This window comes from Mytilus trossulus, chromosome 3 (assembly GCF_036588685.1).
Source record: "Mytilus trossulus isolate FHL-02 chromosome 3, PNRI_Mtr1.1.1.hap1, whole genome shotgun sequence".
Taxonomy (NCBI): domain Eukaryota; kingdom Metazoa; phylum Mollusca; class Bivalvia; order Mytilida; family Mytilidae; genus Mytilus; species Mytilus trossulus.
This window is the reverse complement of record NC_086375.1, coordinates 74719124-74744707: the sequence shown is the minus strand read 5'-3', so window position 1 is coordinate 74744707 and position 25584 is coordinate 74719124. Positions and strand designations below refer to the sequence as shown.

At 31.7% G+C, this 25584-nt stretch overlaps 1 protein-coding gene across 1 annotated transcript in view; it reads left to right on the top strand.

The window, feature by feature from the left end:
* LOC134712404 (WD repeat-containing and planar cell polarity effector protein fritz homolog) overlaps positions 1-20386 on the top strand; it is a 41524-nt gene extending 21138 nt beyond the window's left edge. The window contains exons 13-28 of the mRNA XM_063573914.1: positions 1176-1212; positions 2160-2230; positions 2699-2749; positions 3762-3833; positions 4247-4338; positions 4860-4961; positions 7642-7747; positions 8845-8959; positions 9461-9584; positions 10239-10302; positions 10792-10882; positions 11124-11203; positions 12122-12240; positions 15142-15227; positions 15834-15865; positions 17314-20386. Of these exons, the coding sequence (XP_063429984.1) occupies positions 1176-1212; positions 2160-2230; positions 2699-2749; positions 3762-3833; positions 4247-4338; positions 4860-4961; positions 7642-7747; positions 8845-8959; positions 9461-9584; positions 10239-10302; positions 10792-10882; positions 11124-11203; positions 12122-12240; positions 15142-15227; positions 15834-15865; positions 17314-17367 (1296 nt within the window). The 3' untranslated portion in view covers positions 17368-20386. The remainder of the gene's footprint in view (positions 1-1175; positions 1213-2159; positions 2231-2698; positions 2750-3761; positions 3834-4246; positions 4339-4859; positions 4962-7641; positions 7748-8844; positions 8960-9460; positions 9585-10238; positions 10303-10791; positions 10883-11123; positions 11204-12121; positions 12241-15141; positions 15228-15833; positions 15866-17313) is intronic.
* The last annotated feature ends 5198 nt before the right edge of the window (positions 20387-25584 follow it).

Sequence of the window (25584 nt, the reverse complement as noted above, 5' to 3'; positions counted from 1 at the left end):
CTCATACTTCTTCATATGAGATTATTCAAGAAAAGGTAAGTCTCAGAGTGGTGGCGATGAGACAACAGCTCATACTTCTACATATGAGATAATTCAAGGAAAGGTAAGTTTCAGAGTGGTGGTGGTGAGACAACAACTCATACTTATACATATGAGATAATTCAAGGAAAGGTAAGTCTCAGAGTGGTGGCAGTGAGACAACAGCTCATACTTCTACATATGAGATAATTCAAGGAAAGGTAAGTGTCAGAGTGGTGGTAGTGAGACAACAACTCATACTTATACATATGAGATAATTAAAGGAAAGTAAAGTCAGAGTGATGATGAGACTGCAGCTTATACTTCTACATATGAGATAATTCAAGGAAAGGTAAGTCTCAGAATGTTGATAAGACAACAGCTCTTACTTCTACATATGAAATAATTCAAGAAAAGGTAAGTCTCAGAGTGATGACTGTGAGACAACAGCTCTTACTTCTCCATATGAGATAATTCAAGGAAAGGTAAGTCTCAGGGGTGGTAGTGAGACAACAGCTCATACTTCTTCATATGAAATAATTCAAGAAAAGGTAAGTCTCAGAGTGATGACTGTGAGACAACAGCTCTTACTTCTCCATATGAGATAATTCAAGGAAAGGTAAGTCTCAGGGGTGGTAGTGAGACAACAGCTCATACGTCTACTTATGAGATAATTCAAGGAAGGTGAGTCTCAGAGTGGTGGTAGTGAGACAACAGCTCATACTTCTACTTATGAGATAATTCAAGGAAAGGTAAGTCAGAGTGGTGTGAAACAACAGCTCATACTTCTACTTATAAAATAATTCAAGGAAAGGTAAGTGTCAGAGTGGTGGCTGTGATGAGATTTGATTTATTTATAGAAATAATTTTAAAATCACCATGCTATGTAACATTAGAAACATTTAAATTAAGAACAAGGTTCATATATGCATCAATATTTGCACTAAAAAATATGTTTTTAAACGTAGTTTTTACAATTGGTCAGTTTTGAATTTAACAGAAAATGATTTTTTTTTAGCTGGAAAAATTATTGTGACTGTTTAATGATTTAAAGATATATCTATATGAGAGCAGATTCTTTCATTGTTGCTATTTTGCCACATAGATTTATTTGCTTAAAGTAATTCATATTAATTATATTGTTATTATTATTGCAGATTCAAAGAATTTCAAATATTGCCATTCCACTTAAAAGTAAGTTTAAACATTTGCAACAAAGACTTATTAAAACAGGCCTAAAATGTCTAAAACAATAGAATTGAGCTTAACAAGAACCTAATGCAGTCTGAACTGTAATGTGTACAGTAATTATACAATATTGTGCTCTCCTTGACAGTCTTTCCTTACTATCTGACTGTCCACCGCATAATTCAATCACACATGTTCTACTAAACAAAATGATCTTGTTTGGTCGACAGCTTTTAAAACAGCTTACATGAGATAATGTGTAATGTATGAGCTGTTCAGATATGTGGGACGCCTACTTCCAATTTTACAATATTTTTTCCCTTGTTGAAAGAACTGGACATTTTTCATGTAGTTCCTCTGAACAGAATGACTTCGTATTTAACCAGTAGCTTAACAGTGATTAATGTGTTGTTGCCTGTCAGACTCATACATGTACATACAGTTTCCCCTATACTTTGAAATACCGGTGGGTTATTCTAAGCATAAAGTGTGTATATATTTGTTGAAATAAGATTAATGAGGACTTAACTCAATCAGATCTTTAACTTAACAACAGTCAAACACAAACTGTTATAGTAAGGACATAATTCAATCTAATCCAAATTCAAAGACTGCTGTAAAAATTCAGGGTTCAATATACACCAATAATAAAATTTATACAAGCAAATTTCCATTATAAATGTTTCATATCTTAAAATTCTCTTTGCTTATCTTATGAAATAAGTCTATAAAGGCACTATCTATGTCTAAATGTTTACTGAATGATTCACATAAACTATAATATCAAATTGAAAGATTAGAGATATTGTCTTTTCTGGAATCAAATGTTGAAAGCAATCAACATTAAATATACTTTTCATTTGATTTCATTTTAACAAAACAATAACTTGCCTTACTCATGGAATCATGATACATGTACATTTACAGGCATATTTTGTTTCTTTAAATTTCAGGTCATGTAACTTGTTTAAGTAGAAATCATCTAGAAGATAAATTAGTTCTTGGCTGTGCTGATGGCTCTATTGTATGTATTATATTACTCAGTTAAGAGAACTTTCTAGTTAAAGGTAACAACATTTCCCCTAATGTTAACACATTCAGAGCTTTCAGAGATCTTCTAAAAATATTATTTTAGAAATACGTACATTAACAATATGATAAGGAAACTATCTGAAGTAGCTTTTGTGGCAAATTCGATTCTAGAATACCTTTTTCCCATATTATTTCATTATTTAGATGTTGAGGAAACAAAGGGTAATCTTCAGTGAGTAAATATATATAAAAAAAAAACATAGCTTGGTGACATAACAGTTATTATACTGTATTGACATCACTATTTTTAAAAACCTGTACAGTGACTTTGTGTTGAATCTATGTGATTTGTACTCATTCTATTGCACTCCATAAACTATGCAATCTGTCTAAAATTAACCTATCTTGAATGTTAAGGTTCAGTGTCTGAGTGAAACATTCTTATTTTATTTTATTTTAGGTGTTATATGATGAAGGAAGGAAGTCTACATTTTATGTCAGGGCTGCATTGGTGAGTTGTGTAGAGTCAAAACATCTGGATACATGAATTACATTTCACATATTATTATACAAATCCTTTGATTAGAACTATAGCTTTTCAGGTATACAAGTACAAATGTAAAGTATGTAAGGTTTGTAAACATAGATGTCTTATTATGTATTTATAGATTATTACATGGCATTTTCCATATGGCCCTGGTATCAGCCCTAGACTCCCATATCAAGCCAGAGGGCTTTAGCCCGAGGGCTTGATATGGGTCGTGGGCTGATACCAGGGACCATATGGAAAATGACATGTAATAATCTATTTATCACATATTTTCCAATAGCTTACACCAAATTATGTTTGATACTTCATCAAAAATCAAAAAGATAATTAATGAAAAAAATAAAGAAATGAATCACTGTGAGTTAAAAAAAAGTTTGTATCACAGTAGATTAACAACGTTTTATGAAAGGTTCAGATATAAGTAACAATCAATAAATTAATTCTATGAATATTGCAAATATTAAACAACTTTAAAGTGTTACATTACAAATGTTAAAAAAATGCTTAGGAAGAATCCTATATCGCTATATATTCATTCCAGTGTGGCGTCATATATTTTCTATAAAATTCTTCATGAGGTCAACATTTTACGGGAACTTTTGTGATTTTCACTGTTGATTTCTTCTTTTTTATTCTACAGCACATTTGTAACTTTTTTAATTTCTTTTCATTGTGTTCAACTTGTTTACAAATTGCCTTTGATTGACAGGTTACCGGAAGTTCAACTCAGGGGCTTGATATGGATTTCGAGGGCTGATATCGATATCGGCCCTGAAGGCTGATAACCAACCATGACTTCCGGCTATTATTGGCCATGCAAAAACGTACATATCAGTACAAAATATGTGATAAATAATGGTATACACATTAAAAAGAATGGATGTTTATATTTTTTCATGAATTTTAATGTCAAGTACATGTGCATATGGCACATGAGATATAAACATTGTAATAATACATTATTTGTTTACAGATACCAGCCTGTATATCGTGGCATCCTACAGGGACAGTATTCTTTGTAGTAGGTGCTAGAGGAGATATTCAGGTAAAGTGAGATAGCAAAGGCAGTTAAATTATACATCAATCAGTCTTATACATAGAATTTAGTAATTTTAAAATAGAAGATGTGGTATGATTGTCAATGAGACAACTCCCCATTTTGGTTAAGGTAGTTTTTGATGAAGTTGAAGTCCAATTGACTTCAAACTTGGTACACATGTTCCCTATGATATGATCTTTCTAATTTTAATGCCAAATTAGAGATTTTACCCCAATTTCACGGTCCACTGAACATAGAAAATGATAGTGCGAGTTGGGCATTCCTGTACTGAGGACACATTCTTGTTATTCTATACGTTTGCTCTCATTAATATGTACAACCTCATAACAATCATGTAACAAAAGATACTGCAGCCTGTAAATTCAGTTAAGAAAACTATTATAATTTACTTGTTACAGGTTTTTGATATGGCATTATCTCCCCTGAAAGTGCAGTTGGTGTCAGAAGATCCATGTACACATAGAATTCTACCCATAGGCAAATTTTTCAAGTAAGATATGATTATGGTTTTATGTTAGCTTTTAGATTTGTGAATGTTATAGTACACATATTTGAAACTGCTATTTAAAGCGAAGCATATTAAAGTGTATGAAAAAGGGGAGATAATATATTATAGATGTTTGCGATGACCTTTCCTCTGTAGGAAAAAGTCCTATCAGTCTTAGCGACATACAGCATGATAACATTCTTGAATTACTACTTTAACTGTGGAAGTATTTCCTTACTGTGTTTTTGAGTTGTTAAGATTTTGATATCCTCCTTTAATTGGTGAATTTATTGCTGTTTGCCCTGTCTTGTTTTCAACTCTATTAAAGATGTAAATTTTGACACTATTTTAGAGTTAATTGAGGATATTTTTAAGGTATACTCATTTTCTGAACCATATTATTTACTTAAACATTTATTTTTTTTAAATTTACAACAAAAAAGTTTAAATAAATTTTGTCAAAACTTATTTTATTTAGGATGCAAATTTTGAATAAATGTCATTTGTAAATTAATATTTTGCAGGGTTCCTTACACATTAAAGGATATTAAATGGTGTTTATATGATCCAAAGTCTGTAGAATGGAATGGTGACTACACTGATGCTATGTACATGCACTTTGACAGGTAAAGCAGTATACTGAAATATGGACATTTTGATTTAGTTTAAAGATGGCCAATATTCTGAATACTCAGATTGTCATTGTTTCTCCATGTAATTTTAAAATAAAGCCAGGTAAATAAGGATACTGAAGTATATATACCCCGTGATCAGCACTTATGATCATTTTGGTGAATTAATGCTTTCAAACATCTGTCTCTGTTACCTTCACACCGTGTTCACATTTACTGTAAAAAAAACTATTTTTGTGAGCCTTTTGTTTGTTGCAACTTTCCCAATGCTCTTCAACTTCATACTTAATTTGGCCATTTTGACTTTTAAGCTCACCTGGCCTAAAAGGCCATGTGAGCTTTTCTCATCACTTGGCGTCCTTCGTCGTCATCGTTGTCGTCGTCGTCGTCGTTTGTCGTCGTTAACAATTTTTCAAACATCTTCTCCTCTGAAACTACTGAATGGATTTGGATGAAACTTAGCACAATTGTTCCTTAGATTATCCTGCACAAAGTGTGTGCTTCAATTTTTGATCCGTCAAAAAACATGGCCGCCATTACTAAAAATAGAACATAGGGGTCAAATGCAGTTTTTGGCTTATATCTCAAAAACTAAAGCATTTAGAGCAAATCTGCCATGGGGTAAAAATGTTCATTAGCTCAAGATCTATCAGCCCTGAAATTTTCAGATGAATCAAACAAACCATTGTTGGGTTGCTGCCACTTAATTGGTAATTTTAAGGAAATTTTGTAGTTTTTGGTCATTATCTTGAATATAATAATAGATACAGATAAACTGTAAACATCAAAAATTATTAGCAAAGTAAGATCTACAAATAAGTTAATATGACCAAAATTGTCAACTGACCCCTTAAGGGGTTATTGTCCTTTAATGACAATTTTTTTACAATTTGTTCATCATATTTGCTAACTGTAAAAAATCTTCTCCTCTGAAACTACTGAATGGATTTGGATGAAACTTAGTATGATTGTTCCTTAGATTATTCTGCACAAAGTGTGTGCTTCGATTTTTGATCCATCAAAAAACATGGCCTCCGTTACTTAAAATAGAACATAGGGGTCAAATGCAGTTTTTGGCTTATATCTCAAAAATGAAAGCATTTAGAGCAAATCTGAGAAGGAGATAAAATGTTCGTTAGGTCAATATGTATCAGCCCTGAAATTTTCAGATTAATCAAACAACCCATTGTTGGGTTGCTGCCACTTAATTGGTAATTTTAAGGAAATTTTGCAGTTTTTGGTCATTATCTTGAATATTATTATAGATAAAGATAAACTGTAAACAGCAAAAATGTTAAGCAAAGTAAGATCTACAAATAAGTCAATTTGATCAAAATTGTCAATTGACCCCTTAAGGGGGTTATTGTCTTTTAATGACAATTTTTCACAATTTATTCATCATATTTGCTGACTTTAAAAAATCTTCTCCTCTGAAACTACTGAATGGATTTGGATGAAACTTAGTATGATTGTTCCTTAGATTATTCTGCACAAAGTGTGTGCTTCGATTTTTTATCCATCAAAAAACATGGCCGCCGTTACTTAAAATAGAACATAGGGGTCAAATGCAGTTTTTGGCTTATATCTCAAAAATGAAAGCATATGCATTTAGAGCAAATCTGAGATGGAGTTAAAATGTTCATTAGGTCAATATGTATCAGCCCTGAAATTTTCAGATGAATCAAACAACCCATTGTTGGGTTGCTGCCACTTAATTGGTAATTTTAAGGAAATTTTGCAGTTTTTGGTCATTGTCTTGAATATTATTATAGATACAAATAAACTGTTAATAGCAAAAATGTTAAGCAAAGTAAGATCTACAAATAAGTCAATTTGATCAAAATTGTCAATTGACCTCTTATGAAGTTATTGCCCTTTAAAGACTTTTTTCACAATTTGTTCATCATGTTGACTTACTTTTCTAAATCTTCTCCTTTGAAACTGCTGTATCAATTTCAGCCAAACTTAGGCTAAATGAGTTTCAGAGTTTCAGAGTATCTAGTATAAATTTTATATTTCATTTCCTTGTATATCAAGAAACATAGCTCCTATGGCTAAAATAGAACATAGGAGAAAATATTTTTTTTTTGCTTGTGAAGATAATATGATGATTCAAAGAACATTTAAATAAATTGAAAAGCCAAAATAATCATTGATGAGAGATTAAACCAAAAAAAATCAGGTGAGCGATTCAGGCTCTTGTTTGGATTCAAGCGTCACTGATGAGTCTTTTGTAGACGAAACACGCATCTGGCGTATATACTAAATTTAGTCCTGGTATCTATGATGAGTTTATTTATTTCCATGAGTAGAAAAATAATGTGAATATAAATTGTCTGTAAAACTTGGATCTTTCTTCATTTAAATACATCAACTGAATTTGAAATTACAAATTTAAAATCGCCACTAAAAGGGCTAGAATAAGCATTGGCTTAAACAGAAATAAAGTATTTGCAAAAGTGAATTGGTATTTTATAAAGATCCAGGTGAGGGACACATGCTCTTTAGAGTCTTAAGTTTAATGATTTGGTCTGTTTTGGCCAACATCTCAAGAAAGATTGTAATTTCCTCAGTTTTGCTTTAATGGAGGATATCTTTACATTACAACCTCGCTATTTTCTACAATATAAATATATATACTAATCTTCATTGAACTTAACTTTGTTCTTTGTAGAGGCCCTCCAGTTGTGTTTATATTACATCTAGGAGTTATCAGTAGAGAGAGACTGTCAGGTCTAGAATTAGTCAAAGAGTACCTAAAACATAGACAAGAGGAAGAGGTGAGGACTGTTTGACAATTTTCATTTTGTTGTAGGAACAATTAAACAACCAATGATTGGTTTATATTAAAAAAATACCTTTTTTGTGAACTTTTGGATTTCAACCAGCAAGTGTTTTGTACCCCTAATTGTCCTATAAATAAGAAGATGCAGTATAATTACCAACGAGTCAATCTTCAACTAGAGATCTAATGAGTAGAATTTATAACTATAGGCCACCAAACAGCCTTTATTTATCTAACTTGTTTTGATACTGTATATTTGGGAGATATATTTCTATAAATGTTTAGCTTAGTAAGTAAAATGTTACAGCTCTTACAAATAATGTTTGTCTTAGGTTAATGTCTTTTTAAATCACATCAAATCATCCTAAACTTGAGGGAACCCTTTTGATTGGGAGATGATGACATGTTTTATGTTGTTTTTTTAAGGTGGTACCTAACACTACAGGGAGATAACTCTGTAAAATCAGCTTTACATTTAAATTACTTAAGAGTTGTTAAGAGAATATTAAGCTTCTCAATGATCAAAATCAAACTCCTATATAACCAGTGTAATTTTCTGATAAAACGGTTGGTTAAATTTTTTTTAAATTTTTATATTTTTATCAAAGGGTCAAAGTAAATACTTTGTCAAAATTTTAGAAAAATTAAACTAGCCAAATTGATTTTAATTAAAGTGTTGGGTACCACCTTAAGTCAAATAACACCTACTATACAGTCTGAACATAGATATAAACTGACCAGAGATTAATGGACTGCTAGTGAATTGGCTGAAAGTACTGAAAAAGGCTACATAACTTAATATATATTGTTCAGTCTTTCAAGAGGTGTTCATATCAAAATGTCAATATTTATAATAGGTTACTAATGCTAGGAGGCAGTGCACACATAATTATCATCATCATACTATTCTTTCTGCTACTTACTCATAAATGATGATTAAGCATTTGGATTTTCAAATGAAATAAAATATGACTTTAAAGTTCAAGAAATAATGAAGCAGGCCTGACCAATTTAATTCATTAATATGAATCAGTTTAACATATATCTGACAGCATACTTGCATATTTCATCTTTTATCTTTATTTTGAGCAGGCTGTACAGTTACTGAAAGCTATGAATTGGGACATGGAAGGTCCTGTGTGTTACTCAAGTTTGTCTGCTATTGTAAACCATTTACTTAGACAACCACTTAATGCTGAAAGAGAGGGTAGGTATAACAAGTTACAACCATTTACTCTTAAAATAATTCAAGTCTGTCATCCATTTTCAAGCTTAAATATCAATGTTTAAAGAGAGGTTTAAAAAATTAAGGGGAATTTTCCAGTTTTCGGTCAATAACTAAAATATGCTTCCATCAACTTTAATGAATCTTTGGTGAATTGTTTATATCTATTGACTTATTCTCTCTTTCAATTTTTATAAATTGCAGATTTCACATTTTTATACTTTAAAAAGGGGTATTTTCCCAGCTTTTGGACAAAAACATTCACCAACTTTTATGAAACTCTGAGCAATGCCAATACCACACAGTCAGCTATATAAGACCATGAAATGACAAATGTAAAACAATTTAAATGAGAAAACTAAACTTAATTTATGTACAAAAAAAATCTTTTAAGGATACAGACAAGCTAAATAGGCAATTTGCATATCATGTGCTTATAGCGCAGCTTTTTATTATATTTGTTTTTATATTTATTTTTAAAAGGTCAGCTAGAGTCAACATTAGGGACATTTTATGCACCAAAACGAGCTTTATCAGAAGTAACAATCATGGACTATAGAGATCCTATCAGTCGATTGGCTAGACGGTTCTTTCACCAGTTACTCAGGTACATTAACACATTTTATACCAGATATGATTTATGTTTTTAAAAATTATGAAATTTTGTTCAATAGTGCAATCATTCAATAGTTCTACAATTCATTTTGAGCATTATTAAAAATGTATGTAGACTAATAATAGTTAAATCATTCTTGGCATTTGTTTATATAGATTATTAACTAAATGAATTATCTTTTGACTTATTCAATGTTTGATTGAAATAATGTTTGTTGTCTGACAGTATAGTTTGTATTGTGTAGGTCATACTCTAATTGAAGATATTTTTGTTTACCCATTCATGACACAAAATCAATCCCTACACGTATATAAACAAATACAAATGCAAAAACACTGCTGTTTCCCATCTTACAGTAAGAGTGATGCTTTAAACATGGATTAAAAACTCTCACCTCACTGCAATTTTAAGACAGTAATCAGTGCTATAGTTTAAGCAGTATTGTTTACTAAATGTTGGTCACACTGCATCAGTTCACTGGAGAACATAGCTGAATTGTGTGCACATGGTAACAGCAACATAATTTATCTGAATATCTCTCATAAAACTGTAGACTTCAAAAAAAAAATTCTAATGCATACAGTTTTCTGTAAGTCTGATACTAGGGTATGTATGATAATAAATGAATATTCATATTTTTTACAGGTACTCCAGGTTCGACAAGGCATTTTTATTGGCTGTAGATATTGGTTCAAGGGATTTATTTATGGTAAGCATAGGTACAAAATGTTATATATTATTCAAAAAGGTTCTAAGAAAGAAAAAAAAACAGTTAGAAAATACCAAAAGAGAATTATTGAAAACTTCAAAGCAAGTAAATTTAGATATGATGAGAATAGATCTATAACACATATTAAAAACAAGTAATTTTCCCATACACAAAAAAATTATACTTTCAGAACATGGTTAATTAATTAGATCAAACTCAAATATATGATTTAAATGCAAACAAAAATGTATTGAAATAAAAATGCACTTGACTGAAAATAGCAGAGAAGTGTTGGCTAGAGCAGGTGTATTTCATGTGGATTAAAACTCCTCTTTGATCAAACATACAGTAGTGACTTTAAATTTCTTTCTTTACACAGATTGGATATATAAGACCACCATGGAAAAATTATGCTCTGACAAAGCTGAAAACTACAATAGAATCGTAATTTTTGTATAAAGTTCCTTACACAAATTTATCTTTTAATAGGATATACATTATATGGCATTAGATAAAGGAGAGACAGCATTGGCAGAAGTGGCAAAGAGGAAAGCAGAACAGATTGAATCAGAGTCATTGGGTAATTTAGTTTTACTTAAAAGTCCAAAAGATTACTTGTATTTGGTTAAAGTTATTATTTCTTTTCATTTGGATGACAGCACATAAAAAAAATTAAAAAGCACAAAATCATGCATTGCTTTGATATCTGCATACATCATTACATGGTTTTAAGATTCACAGACTACACTCTTATTGAATTGAATAATATTATGCACTTTGTGTTGTTGGTGATGGATATCACATTGTTTTATATTGCACAGATTCATTTGATGACTATGATGATGATTTTGTGGATAATGGATTTCACCAGTTAAACCAGCAACATTTATCACACAATGAGGTATTTTATTTAAATTATAGATTGTTAAATTGTTTTATTTTATCAAAGACACTTTTATATTGTATAACTGATAGACTAAAGTTTAAAATTAAAGTTTTCAAGAGCAGCTTTAACCTATTACTGCAAGTGTTCAATTTCATAAAAATCTCAGTTCACTTTCAAATCACTAATTGATACAGTTATTATGATTCCCACACCAAACTTTCCAAAGAAAAATAAATCAACAACCATTAAAAAGGTTCCTTAAATGGAATAGAAACATGAATATATGACAGGGTTTCAATAGTTATTGGAGATCTCACCATTTTCAATCTTGCTCAGTGCATAACTAAAGATACATCAAAGAATCTACAATAAAAGTTGGTTCAAGTATTATACTGTGGATTCATTATTATTTGTTGGATACCGATTTTCGTGGGTACAGGTAAACCACGAAATTTAATTTTTAACGAATGATGAATTCTCAAAAGGTTTGTATACCCACTTCAGCAAAACCATGACATTAAATAACCACGAGTATGCAAGTTTTCCTTAATCCACAAAAATAGGTACTCACTAAAATTAATGAATCCACAGTAGTACTTTTGTCCCTAAAATCAATAAACCAGATAACAAAAAACACATGTCTGAATGAAATATAGATACTAACGGTAAAACAAACCTAGTCAAATAATGTTGGTAGTTATTGAAAGCAAGCATAGAGTACCTGCTAATATGAAATCAGGTTGTCCAATGATCTAATATAGGACTACATAACAGAAGGGTGCATATAACAAGGCCATACACAGCCTAGAAGGTCACCATCTTTTGCAATGCACAGAACAAATCTCTTGTATTTCAATTTTAATTTTATGTTAAGATTTTATCTAATTTCCTATTCATAAAGATAAGATTTAACCACTTTTTGTTCATTATCAGGGACACTTGTCTAATGGAGATATAAGGAATGGTGGTATACATAATGGCTTCCATTCACATCATAGTTATGGCAACAGGGGAGGTAATATAGCAAATGGAGAAAACAGAAATAGTCATGTGTAAGTATTGCTTAAGATTACAATGAAATTCTAACATAAGCCTATGTATCACAATTGTTTTATTTTATTTATACAAAACAATACTATTAAGCATATTAAAATCATTTTCATGCTTAAACTTGTCTTGGTTAAACCAAGGACTTAAAATACGTCCCTGGTTAAACAAATTTAATGTTAGGGTACTAAAAAAAAATGCTTTTTTTCCTTCACCAGACCCTATGGGTCACATGATATTTTGCCATTTATTGGCATCCTATGTTGTTGTCTATTATCATTATATTGATAACTTTATCGATTGCATCCAAATTAAAGAAGAATTATCAATAGAGTATCAAAATATAAATCACTTTTGATTCCTCCAAATCATTCAACAAGGCCACAATGGCTTAAAATAGAGCATAACGGTATAATGCATTAATTGTCTTAAGCCTCGGTCACACCTTACCGGATAGCTCGAACAGACACCTAACGGATAACTTTTTTTCAATCCGTTCATGTCCGTTAGACGTCCGTTCTTATCCGTTAGGCGTCCGTCCATATCCGTTGCATGTCCGTTAAGCGTCCGTTTTATCCGTTGACGTCCGTTCTGTCCGGTGGAAAATTTTGAGCATGTTCAAAACTTTGAACGGACGTCCAACGGACAAAATGTCCGTGGAACGTCCGTTAGGCGTCCGTTAGGCGTCCGTTTTGTACGGTACTCGTCTGTTTTGTGTCCGTTACGTGTCCGTTATGCATCCGTTGGAGATCCGGTAGACCAATTCACCAACGGACGTCTACCGGACGCCTAACGGACGCCTACCGGATAAAACGGATGTGAAACAGACATTAACGGAAGGATAACGGAAAAAACGGATGCCTACTGGATGTAAAACGGACAAATGCCAATTGAAATTTCGCATGGTTTATTGCCTATGATTTTATAATGGTTTATTGCCTTTTATTGTCAGATTATTTTGTTCATCTGTTTTATCCGTTACGCTTCCGTTAGGTGTCCGTTTTATCAGGTACTCGTCCGTTGGATGTACGTTCGACGTCCGTTCTGTCCGGTACGTATCCGTTTCACGTACGTTCAATGTCCGTTAGGCATTCATTACATGTCCGTTAGTACACCAACGGACTCCCAACGGGTAAAAATTTTGTCAACGGATAACTTTTTTTTATCTGTTAGGCGTCCGTTTGAGTTATCCGGTAAGGTGTGACCGAGGCTTTATAACTTGAAAACAAACAAAAAAATCCAGAAAGGTCAAACATGCTCAAAATAATATTATATACCTGTTTCTGATTTTTACAAAAGTGGTCAGTTGACTCCAGGGTTTCCCCTGGGTCCATTTTTTTTTTCGCCACCTCTTTCGCCAAAACAATATTTTTTTCGCCAAATAACATAACTATATTTTTCGTTTAAAATTTACCTTTTTTCTACCCCCCTTCCCCTCCCTTAAATAAGATGATTTTGCCCGATTGTATCTATGATTATGCTCTCATACTTATTTTAAATTTTACATTTTATAAAACAATAAACACTAACATTTACTTTAAAACGACAGATTTTTTTTTAATTTAAAAGAGAAAAATACTCATTGTATATAAAACAACTTTTCTAATTGATTGGCCTACTATACTTGTAATAATAAAGAATTAAGATATAAGTCCAGGAATATAACAAAATTAATGGACATCATGTTTTGATGATTATATAATACCAGTATAGTTCGTAGGCAAAGTTTCTTTAAAAGAAAAATACTGATGTTCCCTTTTGTACTAAGAAGTGTTTTTTACATCAAAACAAAAGCTTTTATCACTTGAAATTGATCCCTCGTTTCATGTGTAGTCATTACATGGAAGGGCTACTCTCATTTCAGCCAACCTTTTCGATAGATTTCTTCATAACGACAGTTTTCTTTTTTTGAACATCGTAAATGAAAAAGTTGAGACGTAAAACTATGCTTGAAACACTTGTGTCACTCAAACGACTTTGAAAAAGTCTCCCTTATCAATTACCACTATTTAAGTCAAAGGATAATTAAAGTTTTGAATCCGCGATTTTTCTTGCTTTTGAACATTTTTCGTCACAACAACAGCTTTCAATCTAAAACTATCTTTAAAAGCGGAGGAGACGTCAAAAGTTTGCTTCAAACACGTGCGTCGCAAAGTGGTAAATTAATTCTGTATGTGACATTTAGAAGAAGCCATTTAACCATATCATTTTGTCAAACAATTCAATCAACACCTTTAATAATAGTCCTTTGTTGTCGATAGCTATAAAATGCAATCAGCTCATTATTGATTTTCTGTCTAAACCTTAATGAGGTCAAGGTGAATTCCGAGTATTGTCTGAACCGGTAAAGTCCGAGAAACTCGAAAAAAGTAAATAAACAAGATGGAGGAAAATAAATCGTTCTATATATTTCTTTCGCCAAATTCTTTCGCAAATGAGGAATTTTTATCGCCACAATTATTATTTTTTCGCAAATTGCGCAAATGGCGACCGCCAGCGGAAACCCTGGTTGACTCCATATAGAAGGTTTTGCTCTCATTTGACAGTTTTTTTTTTTTAACAAATTTCAAGGTTTGTCTGTTATTTCAAAAACTGTAATGCATAAGGGGAAACTATAAGCAGCAAAAATGATCAACAACATATTACTTGATTTAGTGATTGGGATTTAACTACAAGTTTTAGCACTATATCATGTATAGTGTTATTTCTTGGTAGTAAGTTTTATATTAAATGAAAAAGCCTAAGGAAACCATCATTTTAAATTCTTTGTTCACCTGTACCCTTTGAAATCCTTGAAAATTGGTGTCCAATGAATAATAAGGAATCACAGAAGAAAATAATAAGGAAATCATCTCTGTTTGATTAACTTTTGATATAATTAATGAATGTAAATATAAAATTTTCAGAAATTCTGTATTATCTGACATAGAAGCTGATTTAATATCAGATTACACAACAGCTTTACAACTAGAACCACAGTGGACAAATCATGGTAAGATTGATTTGAAAAATATAAATTCAAAAATGTTCAAGTACATTTTGCAGTTGAAGCAAGAAAAAGTTTCAAACATGAAAAGTATTCATGAATCAAAGATAAAGACATTTATACATCTAGGCATCTAGGCACAATATGTCAATTTGAATAAAAGAAGTAATGCAACTGAACAGTTCATAATGCTTTTCATCAGTTTCTGTTTTACACCTTTCATGATAAGTCTTAAGACAAAAAAAAAAATGCTGCAATAACAAAATAATCCCAACAAAAACAGACAATACCATGACCAAAGAGAAAAAAAAAGACAACAATAGGAAAACACTACACAGAAAGCTAAAGATTGATCAACACAAATCCCAATAAAAACAGGAGGTAGAAATTAAGTGCTTTGAAAGAGAAAGCAAATCCTTGTAAGGACATGTGGAACACGTCTGGTCTTCTATTACACAAAGATATTCCTTAATAGTCAATCCTATATTCTGATGGAATTGCTAAAACTAACTTAACCATTTGAAACCCTTGATGTAATGTAGTGAAAAGATAAAAGAAAATTCTCTACATTGTTTGGTTGTGCTGTATTGATTCTATTATTTATTTTGACAGATCGGAGTACACCAGATAGGAATAACTCCTCAGTAAGTATAAATCAATTTGTATGTGCAAATGTCAGAATTAGATCCAATGTTCCAACCACTAATTCAGAAACTTTTTGAATAAACAGGTAATTGAAAGAAATACTTTTGATTTGGCAGAAAGTATGCTCATCATTATGCCTTCTAAAAAACCTTCAATCGGGCACCCAATCCATAAGAGACTTAGTCATGGAATTGCCATCTCTACTTTATGTGAATGGGTATTTATACACCCTTTACTATCAAATGGACCCCTGTTCTAAAATTTTAATTACATGTAATGAAAAAATTACATATATAGTCTTTGGATAAATGATAATTTTGAGATAACTTTTAAGAGTTATGGTTGATAACCCCAACAGTCTTCAAATGACTCCTTCCCTTAATAACTAAATGAAAATTAGGCAAACAATTCAATTACAGTATTTAGATAAGTCATTTCAAGGACAAATTGGAACCAACCTTTAGTTGACTAATTTTATGATTGTCTTTTAGAAACTTGAATGGTGACCCTAAACTGCCTACAAATAAAACCACTTCTGTTACTGAAGTTTATGAAAATTACCATATGAATATATGAAAAATGACAGGAAAACCAATATGCATGAAACTTTAAGAAAAAAAATGATGAATGTAAGATCATTTAATAGCTAAATAGTCTATGAGCCTTTATGCCATCAAACATAGTTATTGCAAGAACTTTGCATAGACGCTTTTACTGCAAATAAATAGTAAAAAATCTAAACAAAAGACCCATTGCTACCAAACTTTTCAAGTGATATTCTAAAAATTTTCATTTTGAATTTAGTGCTGAAACATTGCTGTCACCATTATTTAAAATTACTGCAATATTTTGAAAAATAATGTTTTCTGGATAAATATAACATTTATGACTTTCTTTAAGAACTGTGGCTATCTAATTCACCTTTAAAAATGATGCAACCATGACTTGAAATAGTTCATTTGATTAAAAATGCTAGTAAAACTTCTGAAATATGGTATAAAAGACCAGCTGCTGGAAAAAAACATGATAAAATATTACATTTATTATCTGTACCACGATATGTTCCAGTCAGTTTCAGCTGGATAACAAGACACTGCCACTACAAGCAACAAATATAAGTTCTTATAATTTTGAAATGCAAGAAAACTTTCATAAAATCCAGTATATGATACGAAAATTGCATTTGAAATAAAGCAGTTTTGAAATAGGGAAAAAGGGTAATACAATAGAAATTATATTTCAAGTTCACGGGAATGTTTCTGCAAGATGATTTGTAGTTATACTCTGGCAATCTATCATGATTACACATGTTTTAGTTTCATAAGTTTTAAGATGAATTGATGATTTTTTTTATAATTTGGGTTATTACTTGTCAAACCAGAAATGTGTCATTTTAACATTTGATGTGGTAAATGAACCTTTCATTATTTATTTTTGTCTTTTGCAGGAAGAAGAAGATAAACCAAAGTCAGTGAAAGTTATACATTTTGGAATTGTTTGATTTTCATTACCCTTTGGATTTGTATGAATGTCATCATTATTCCCGTTAGTTTATACTCATTTAAACTGTTTATAAGAATGATAATGTTGCATATACTGGTGAGGTTTTGTAGTTGTCTAATGTTGCACACAGAAAGGTTAATTTGTTAGAGGAATGTGCCATATATTGGAAAATTATCATTTAAATTAATATAAGTTTATAATATTTGAGTACTTTATAATCGCAAGACTGCAGATCTAGAACAAACGTTTTTGCTATTAGTTAATGATTTATTGAATCTTTGTTCAAAATGTTATCAAGAAGATATTTCTTGGGTTTTTGTCTCACTTGTGTTAAATGTATGTCAAAGAATGCATGGCATAGGGATGCTTATCCAGCAGCTAATTCAGTGATGGTGATAAATGAACTATTTTTATAAAAAAATATTTTTTTCCTGTATTTTGAAACTGCATATCTTGTATACAGATGTGTTAGTCTGTATATATAGTCTTATGGTCATATGTCAATTTTGAGTTTCTTTATGCAATAATTGTATGATGAACATTTTTATCTGATATTGAACTTATTTAAACAGATCATTGATTATTTAAAGTTATGTGATACCTGTAGTAAAAACTTGATTTAAAAGAATATCAATATAAAAGTCAATTATGATTAGTAAACATACTTCAGTGTGCACTATTGTTTGTGTCATTTGATTGCTGTATTATTGACACATAAATTCTCTCTCTTTGATACACATGTTTTGTAGGGAAATCTACTGAACTATCATTCTTACACCATTTTCTGAACACCTTAGCTATTCAAAACAATGACTGCAAAATACATATATATTTATATGAGGAAGTGCAAATTACCTCTATTTTTGTGGTTTACATGAGAAAAATATGATGCTACTAAAAATTAATCTAGACACTCATATTAAATGTAATTGGGCACAAAATTTGTATGAAATGGAGGATGCTTAAGAACTTGTTTATCTGCATCTAAATTTGAAAACAAAAAGTATGGAAAAAATAAATTTTGACTCATTCACTCTTTATATCAAGATAAATTGAGTTTTACCCGAAAAAAACGAATATCTGGCTAAAATCAAGGCACATACAATTTTTTTTTTCTGTATATCAAGAGTGAGAAAGAAGAATGTGGCAGCTATATAAAATAAAACCTTTTTCCAAAGTTTAAAAAAACCATGTATGTGGGTCTGGATGGTTTTCCAGAATAAAGAATAATGGGTAGAATAAAAAGCATATTATTTATCTAGTATTATTTCAAAGTACAGGTATCACTAGTTATATTAAAATGATGTATAATTTTGTATTTTTGATTGTATATCGACTGCCTTGATGAAAAATGAAAATCCTGTAAATCATATATTCATAAGCAAATGGTTGTGCATTTGTCTCATAGTTGATATTTCAAAATAATTTTTAATGTTATATTGGAATATTTATATTGTTTGTTGAAATTCTAGATACTTCTTATGGGGCATATTAATGTGACTTTTAACTGTTAAGACTTATTTATATTTATATGTATATTAAAATGCAATGTTTTATAGAAAGAATATAACAATTCATTTGTATGAAATTGGTTTCGAACTAGATAAGAGAGATAATGAATTGAAGGGGCTTTAGATAATTATATAAGTTTCTTCAAATCAGACTACCAAAAAGCCTCTAGAGTTTGTTCTGATTGTAAACTTACCTATAAAAAGTTAACTTTAGGTTTTGTAACTACTGTACATGCACAATATAAATCAAGTAACTGAAGCGGTCAATGGAGAAAAGGACAGAAACACAATACCAAAACCTTGGATATAAAATCCTGATGTAACCTAAACCTCTTAATTTCTATCTAGATCTACAGACAAAACAAATGACCAACCTCTTGTTATTTGAGTCATAGGACAAAACCTGATCTCCTGTTAAAACTCTTTAAAGAACTAAAAGGGGATTCTGTATACTGACAGCAAACAATTCATATTCATAAGTTGCAAATACTTTATTTCTGACATATGTATATATATCGTAACAATAATATAATGAGATCATAATTTAGTTAAGCTCAAGACCAATTATAACAACTTGCAAATTTATCAATACTAAGTACACCTTTAGTGAATTCTAGACTGTTACCTAGAGTATCTTTAAAAAGGTTGATCCAAAAATTATTCAAATCCTCATAAAGAGTAAAACACTAACTGCTTTAATGATCTCTCGGGTATTGAGATTATGAGCAGATATGCACCAAAGTACATCTGGCCTCATAGAACAAAATATTGGAAATTCATGTATTACACAGAAAACCATTGAGATCCCCTAAGAGCATATAGGAAATGGTCTATTTAGGAAGTGGGTATGAATCTTTGATTGGTTTACTGTTTAAGATTCTAAAATTTGTGCATATTCTCGTTGAAGAGTCTTTCTTTACACAAGACTTGTTGACAAAGGACTCTTAGATGGTTCTATTCTGTCACAATCTAGGAGTCATTGTACCTCCTTGTCGCCCTCTCTCTTTTATGAAAAGGTAATATAGGGGGCTGTAATTCAACTGGAGTAGCCGTTACTGTGGTTTTTTTTTTTATGTCTTATGTCTATTGCTCTACTTACTTGATCTTTTTATTTTATGCCGTACAAGTACTTGTTTCAATTTATCAACATGAGACTCTGAAAGATTTGAACTACTTCTGTCAAACACATCTTGTAAGTACAAGGGAATATCTTTAGTAACCATCTGTGATACTGTACAAATCTATGAGTCATATCAACTGACTCACAAACAGCAGTGCAAGTTGATTTAAATACCGTGTGTACTTCATCCGTCAAGTTTGCTATCCTCAAGGGAACATGACCCTGACTTGGGTCAACTGAAGCCTTAGCAATCAGAAGATAACTAGTATGATTTGACGTCACTGGTTCGACTATTTCTCTTAATTTTCGGAACACGTTTTATAAATTTATATGTGACATCACTTTGGGCTCTGCATTGACAGGGCTGTGATTTTGTAATTTATTCGTTTTTTATTCTATAGCTATAGTGCCTTACAAGATTTTGTGAGGTAGACGAAATTGACTTTAAAGTCATAAGAAACCTCAAGTCAAAAAAAAATAATGCATATGTTTTTTTATAACTCAATGGATAGTTTTCATTATAAAACTTATGTAGATATACTTTTTTCTGAAGAAAATTCTTCAATTTATTCATATTTAGAAGAAGTTTACTTATATGAATTGCTTCCTTCCAGCAAGCAATTCCCCCGACATATTTTCCGTATGCAAGGTGACCTCAGTGTGACCCATCTCGTAAAAATCCGGTGACCACAATACGCATGGATGTCCTTAAAATAAACTATTATCTGTATTTACATGTTATACACGTGCTCAATTTCCATGCTTTTTGTTTATTTTTCGTCAATTGTTGACAAACAGGTGACAATCGTTAAACTTCGGCTTTAAAACACGAACTTTAATTACCTGCCATATTTTCACAACAACACTGACCGATTGAAAAAAAAATTGACGATTATACGAAATTTTCACGAAAAAAATGATAAATTCGAGTACAGAAGACTAAGTTTATGTGTTTGTATGCGTTGGTTCGAGAATTGGAAGAACATTATTTTTCACCGGTCACTCGTTTCTTATGACTTTAAAAACGATCGTATTAACTTTTGATGTCCGGAAAAAGGCAGATCGGACATATTTTGACTTTATTTACTTACTTCTTAAGTTTGGGATTAATTGTAATTAACATATTCCAATGAGAATGAAAAATGCTTTTTTTTGTTGAGATAAATAATAATTTTACCTGCCGTGGTCGTGCGTAATCTATATTTCGGCATTTCTCTTACGAAAATGACTTGTTCAATGGAACAAAACGTATTATTTGTAAACTTTCTCATTTGTCTCCACAATAGGCTTTTAAAAAATAATCGTTCAACTGTTTATTCCAAAAAAATTGTGAAAATAAAAGAAGTGGCAATTCTTACCTTTCTTACCTTAACATTCATTGATAAAACATAATATTGACTCGTCCAGTGTCCAGTTTGAAGTTCATTTCAGTTACCGTACATATTCATGCACGTTCTAATTAATCAACAGTTATGTATGAAAAGCATAAACAAGTTTAAAGGTAAACTAATGACAACCTAATCCAATCAAATTGCCTACGATTCAATAACAATGACCAGTTCACATCATAAAAATGGGGAAAGATCCGTTTGCGCCAAAAATGCGTCCTTTTGCGCCACAACTTTTTTTCTCCAATGCTACGTTTGCGCCACCTGTTTTAAAAATGCATGGTATCATTTGCGCCAAAAATAAAATATACAATTGCGCCAATTTAAAGAAAAATGACTTCTATTTTCTTGTCTTTTGACATATCCCGTATTAAATCTTCAGCAAAGCAATCACCTACTTCATCTGGGTTCAGAAAAGCTAATAAAAAATATATGGTGTAACCACTTGCTAACATCACTGCCAACCTTTTTTTTATACTCTTTTGCTAGTCCAAGATTTTGTATTTTCCGACCCCATGTCTGGCCAAGGTGAAAACGACATGCCTCTAGTGATGATAATTCCTGGGGAAAACTCTTTAACGACAACGTGCATTCTCTCCTCAAAATCTACATGCATAGATGTAAAATTCATTTAAAGATTAAATCTTTCACAACATTCCTTGAGCAAAGAAACACTTTTCTATAACAGTCTCCTGATTTTTGAAGACAAAAGGCAATATTAAAGTGGAATAAAATGTCCATTCCTGAATCCATGTATTGTATACAATTGCTGGAAATCACCTTCCACCAACAACAGTAACAATTATTTAATGAATAAAAATTTAGAAGACAAAAATGATACTAAATATATATAAGTACGATCAATATGTGTTCAGGTAAATTGGCGCAAATGAGTTCCGAAAACTGGCGCAATTGATACATTTGAGAGAAAAAATATTGGCGCAAATGATACCCATGAAAAACAGTAATTGGCGCAAAAGGAGTGCTGCCTAAAAATGTATAGGGGTAATATGGGTAGGGAGAAAATGTCAGATATTTTAAGTTCATTATTTTGCAATATTGAATAAAAATTTGTTAACCAATAGATTTGCTATTATTTCATAAACATGTTGTTATGTATTGGTATAGTTTTTGGATCTTTCATTAGCGTATTTAAGGCTGTAGAAAGTTTGGCCTTCAAAAGTCAACATAATTATTGACTTTATACAGAAAATATGCCCTTTTAAAACATAGAATGTTTCACAAATAATACGCAACAACAAAGTAAATTCATTTCTTAAAACACTGCAAAAAAAATCATTCTGATTGATGCAGTGGTATTGTCATAAATTGCGCTGGAGTGAACAGTGGTACAGCAAACGTCGAATTCCCTCACACAATATTATCACACACTATAGTCGCCACTTCAGTTTAATCATGTATATCTATTATATAGTAATTTTATAAAATTTACTGTTTGCAAAACTATGTATTATTCTTGATAATAATGATGTTTTGTACCAGCGAATAACCCTGGCCTCACAACTTTTTCGAACTTTTGGTCCTCGGCGATCTCCAACTTGGTAGTTGTTATGGTTTTCAAACTTTTTACATGTGAGCATAGTTTTGGGTGGACGTAGCGCGTCTGGTGTATAAAGATATTATTTTAACTTGTTACCTTTGGATGGCTATTATTCGTTTGTTTCTCTGTCCTATATTTTCTCCCCTTTATTTGTTAATTTATTGTAACCCTGTCGTGTAATGTTGTAATTTTAATGTTATAATTAGCACTGCCATTACAGCGGGAGGTTTGGCATGCCACAAAACCAGTTTCAACCCACCATTTTTTTCATAAAATGCCCTTTACAAAGTCAGAAAAATGGCCATTGTTACATTATAGTTCGTTTCTCTGTGTGTTACGTTTCTGTGTTGTGTTGTAGTTCTCTTATATTTGATATGTTTCCATCAGTTTTAGTTTGTAACCCGGATTTGTTTTTTTCTCTATCGATATATGAATTTTGAACAGCGGTATACTACTAGCTGTTGCCTTTATTCGTCCATGATGTGGGATGAGTCACCATGCATAATTTCATTGACAATCATGTCAATATGGGCAGGGAACGTCATTTTTATGCAGTTAAGCTGCATTATGCGAGCTCCCTAGATTTATGGTCTACCCAATAAATGCTGAATTACTTGCTATTGTTATTATCTAGCTGGCTATTATGTTTATTATACCTAATTGAACACTTTTAACTTTAAATTCTGGATTACAAAAAAAAAGACCAGAAAAACATTTAATGATCGTCGAATCACCCAAAAGTTTTGAAGTTGCACATAGGAAGTAGTGCTCATAAGAATCCTTATGTAGTGTATTATCGCCTACAGGTGCATTTGGCCAAGATGTCAAAGAAAAATTGTATGAAATATTTATATAATAGCCGTAAATCTTTAAAGACAAGTAGTTTATAATTCATAAATGGCACAAGTCTTAGGAATATTGTTTGTCGTCAATACGTAGTACTACGTCAGTAGTCTTTTATATATTAAGTTCAACTGTTCATGCTGTTGACGGCAATTTCAAATTAGAAGACGAATTAGCGGGGGTCTGATGTCCGTGACCTTTAACTTTCGACTTGTTTACTAGCAACGCCCGACGGTCCTTCCACTCTGAGACAACTGTATAGTAGTCTCAGTTCCACTTGAAAGAAATAAAAAATAACTTTGCAAACCTTTTCGCCAAAGTCTCCAAATAAACGATATCAAAACTTATTTTAATTAATATTATTTATGACAGCGATGTCCATTTTATTCAACCACTAGCTAAATTCAGAAAATCGCCGACAAATAAATGTGTTTATTCGAGTAAAATCGTATCTGAATGACAAAAACAACATTGTTAACACAATGACAATGGCTGCCGTGAAGAAGACAAGTACAATATCTGATCCGATTTCGGAAGCGGATAAAGGTAATTCCCGGTTTTTGGCGATCAACTACAAACACAATCTAGGCAGGTGACAAAATACATCTATGCTTTGTAAATGAATATAAACACTAGAATTGAAAACCAAAATATATATGTTAAAGAAAGAAAAAGCAGAAAATATTTTATACAGAAACTCTAAACTATTTTTTGACAAATTTTAATGCCAAAATCCTATACAATTTGACAGCTGGGTACAGTATATCTTACCAGATATATGTTCCTGGTCACAGTATACATTTTCTTTATCAGTGATAAATGTTGATAATGCATGTAAGATGATTTTGAAGTGTTAACATATTGCTGCAATTTTTTTTCTAAATTTTGAAGGGTCAGTTATATCAGAAATATAGGGGGAGTTCCTTGAGGTGCCCCATCCCCTAACATTTGAGAACTTTGAAATTGTCGAGTTCAAAGCTCTCAAAACCATACATACTCACGTATGGGACAATATAACTAATCAAATGAAATAAAGGGGGAGTCCATGGGTCACCCCTTCTCCTGGTTGGGAACTTACGAAACGGTCGAGATCCCCACCCCTAAACACAATATATGTTCAAGTATTGGACAATATAATAAATAAAATGAAATAAAGAGTTCCCGGAGTCCCCCCCAACCCCCACCCTCCCGTTTGAGAACTTGGAAACGGTCGAGATCCCAACCCCTAATCCATTTATATTCAAGTATGGGACAATATAATAAATCAAATAAAATATAGGGGGAGTTCGGGCTGTAGTTACTGTACACCCTTCTGTTTGAGAACTTGGAAACTGTAGAGACCCCCTCCCCTTAACCATATATATTCACGTTTGTGACAATATATAAAAAAAAAAAAAGAAATATAGGGTAAGTCCCTGGGGGTCACCCACCCCTCCTGTTGTATAATTTGAAAACGGTCAAGATCACCACCCTAAACCAATTATATTCATGTACGGGACAATATAACAAATCAGATAAAATATAGGTTGTGTCCCTTGTGTTACCCCACCCCTCCCGTTTGAGAATTTGAAAACCGTTGAGATCCCCACCCCTTAACTATATATTTTCATGTATGGGACAATATAAAAATTCAAATGAAATATAGGGGGAGTGGATCACCCTACCCCGTCCTGTTTGAGAACTTGGAAACCGATGAGATCCCACCCCTAAACCATATATATTCATGTATGGGTCAATATTACAAATGGAATGAAATATAAGGAAAGTCCCTGGATCACCATACATCTTCCTG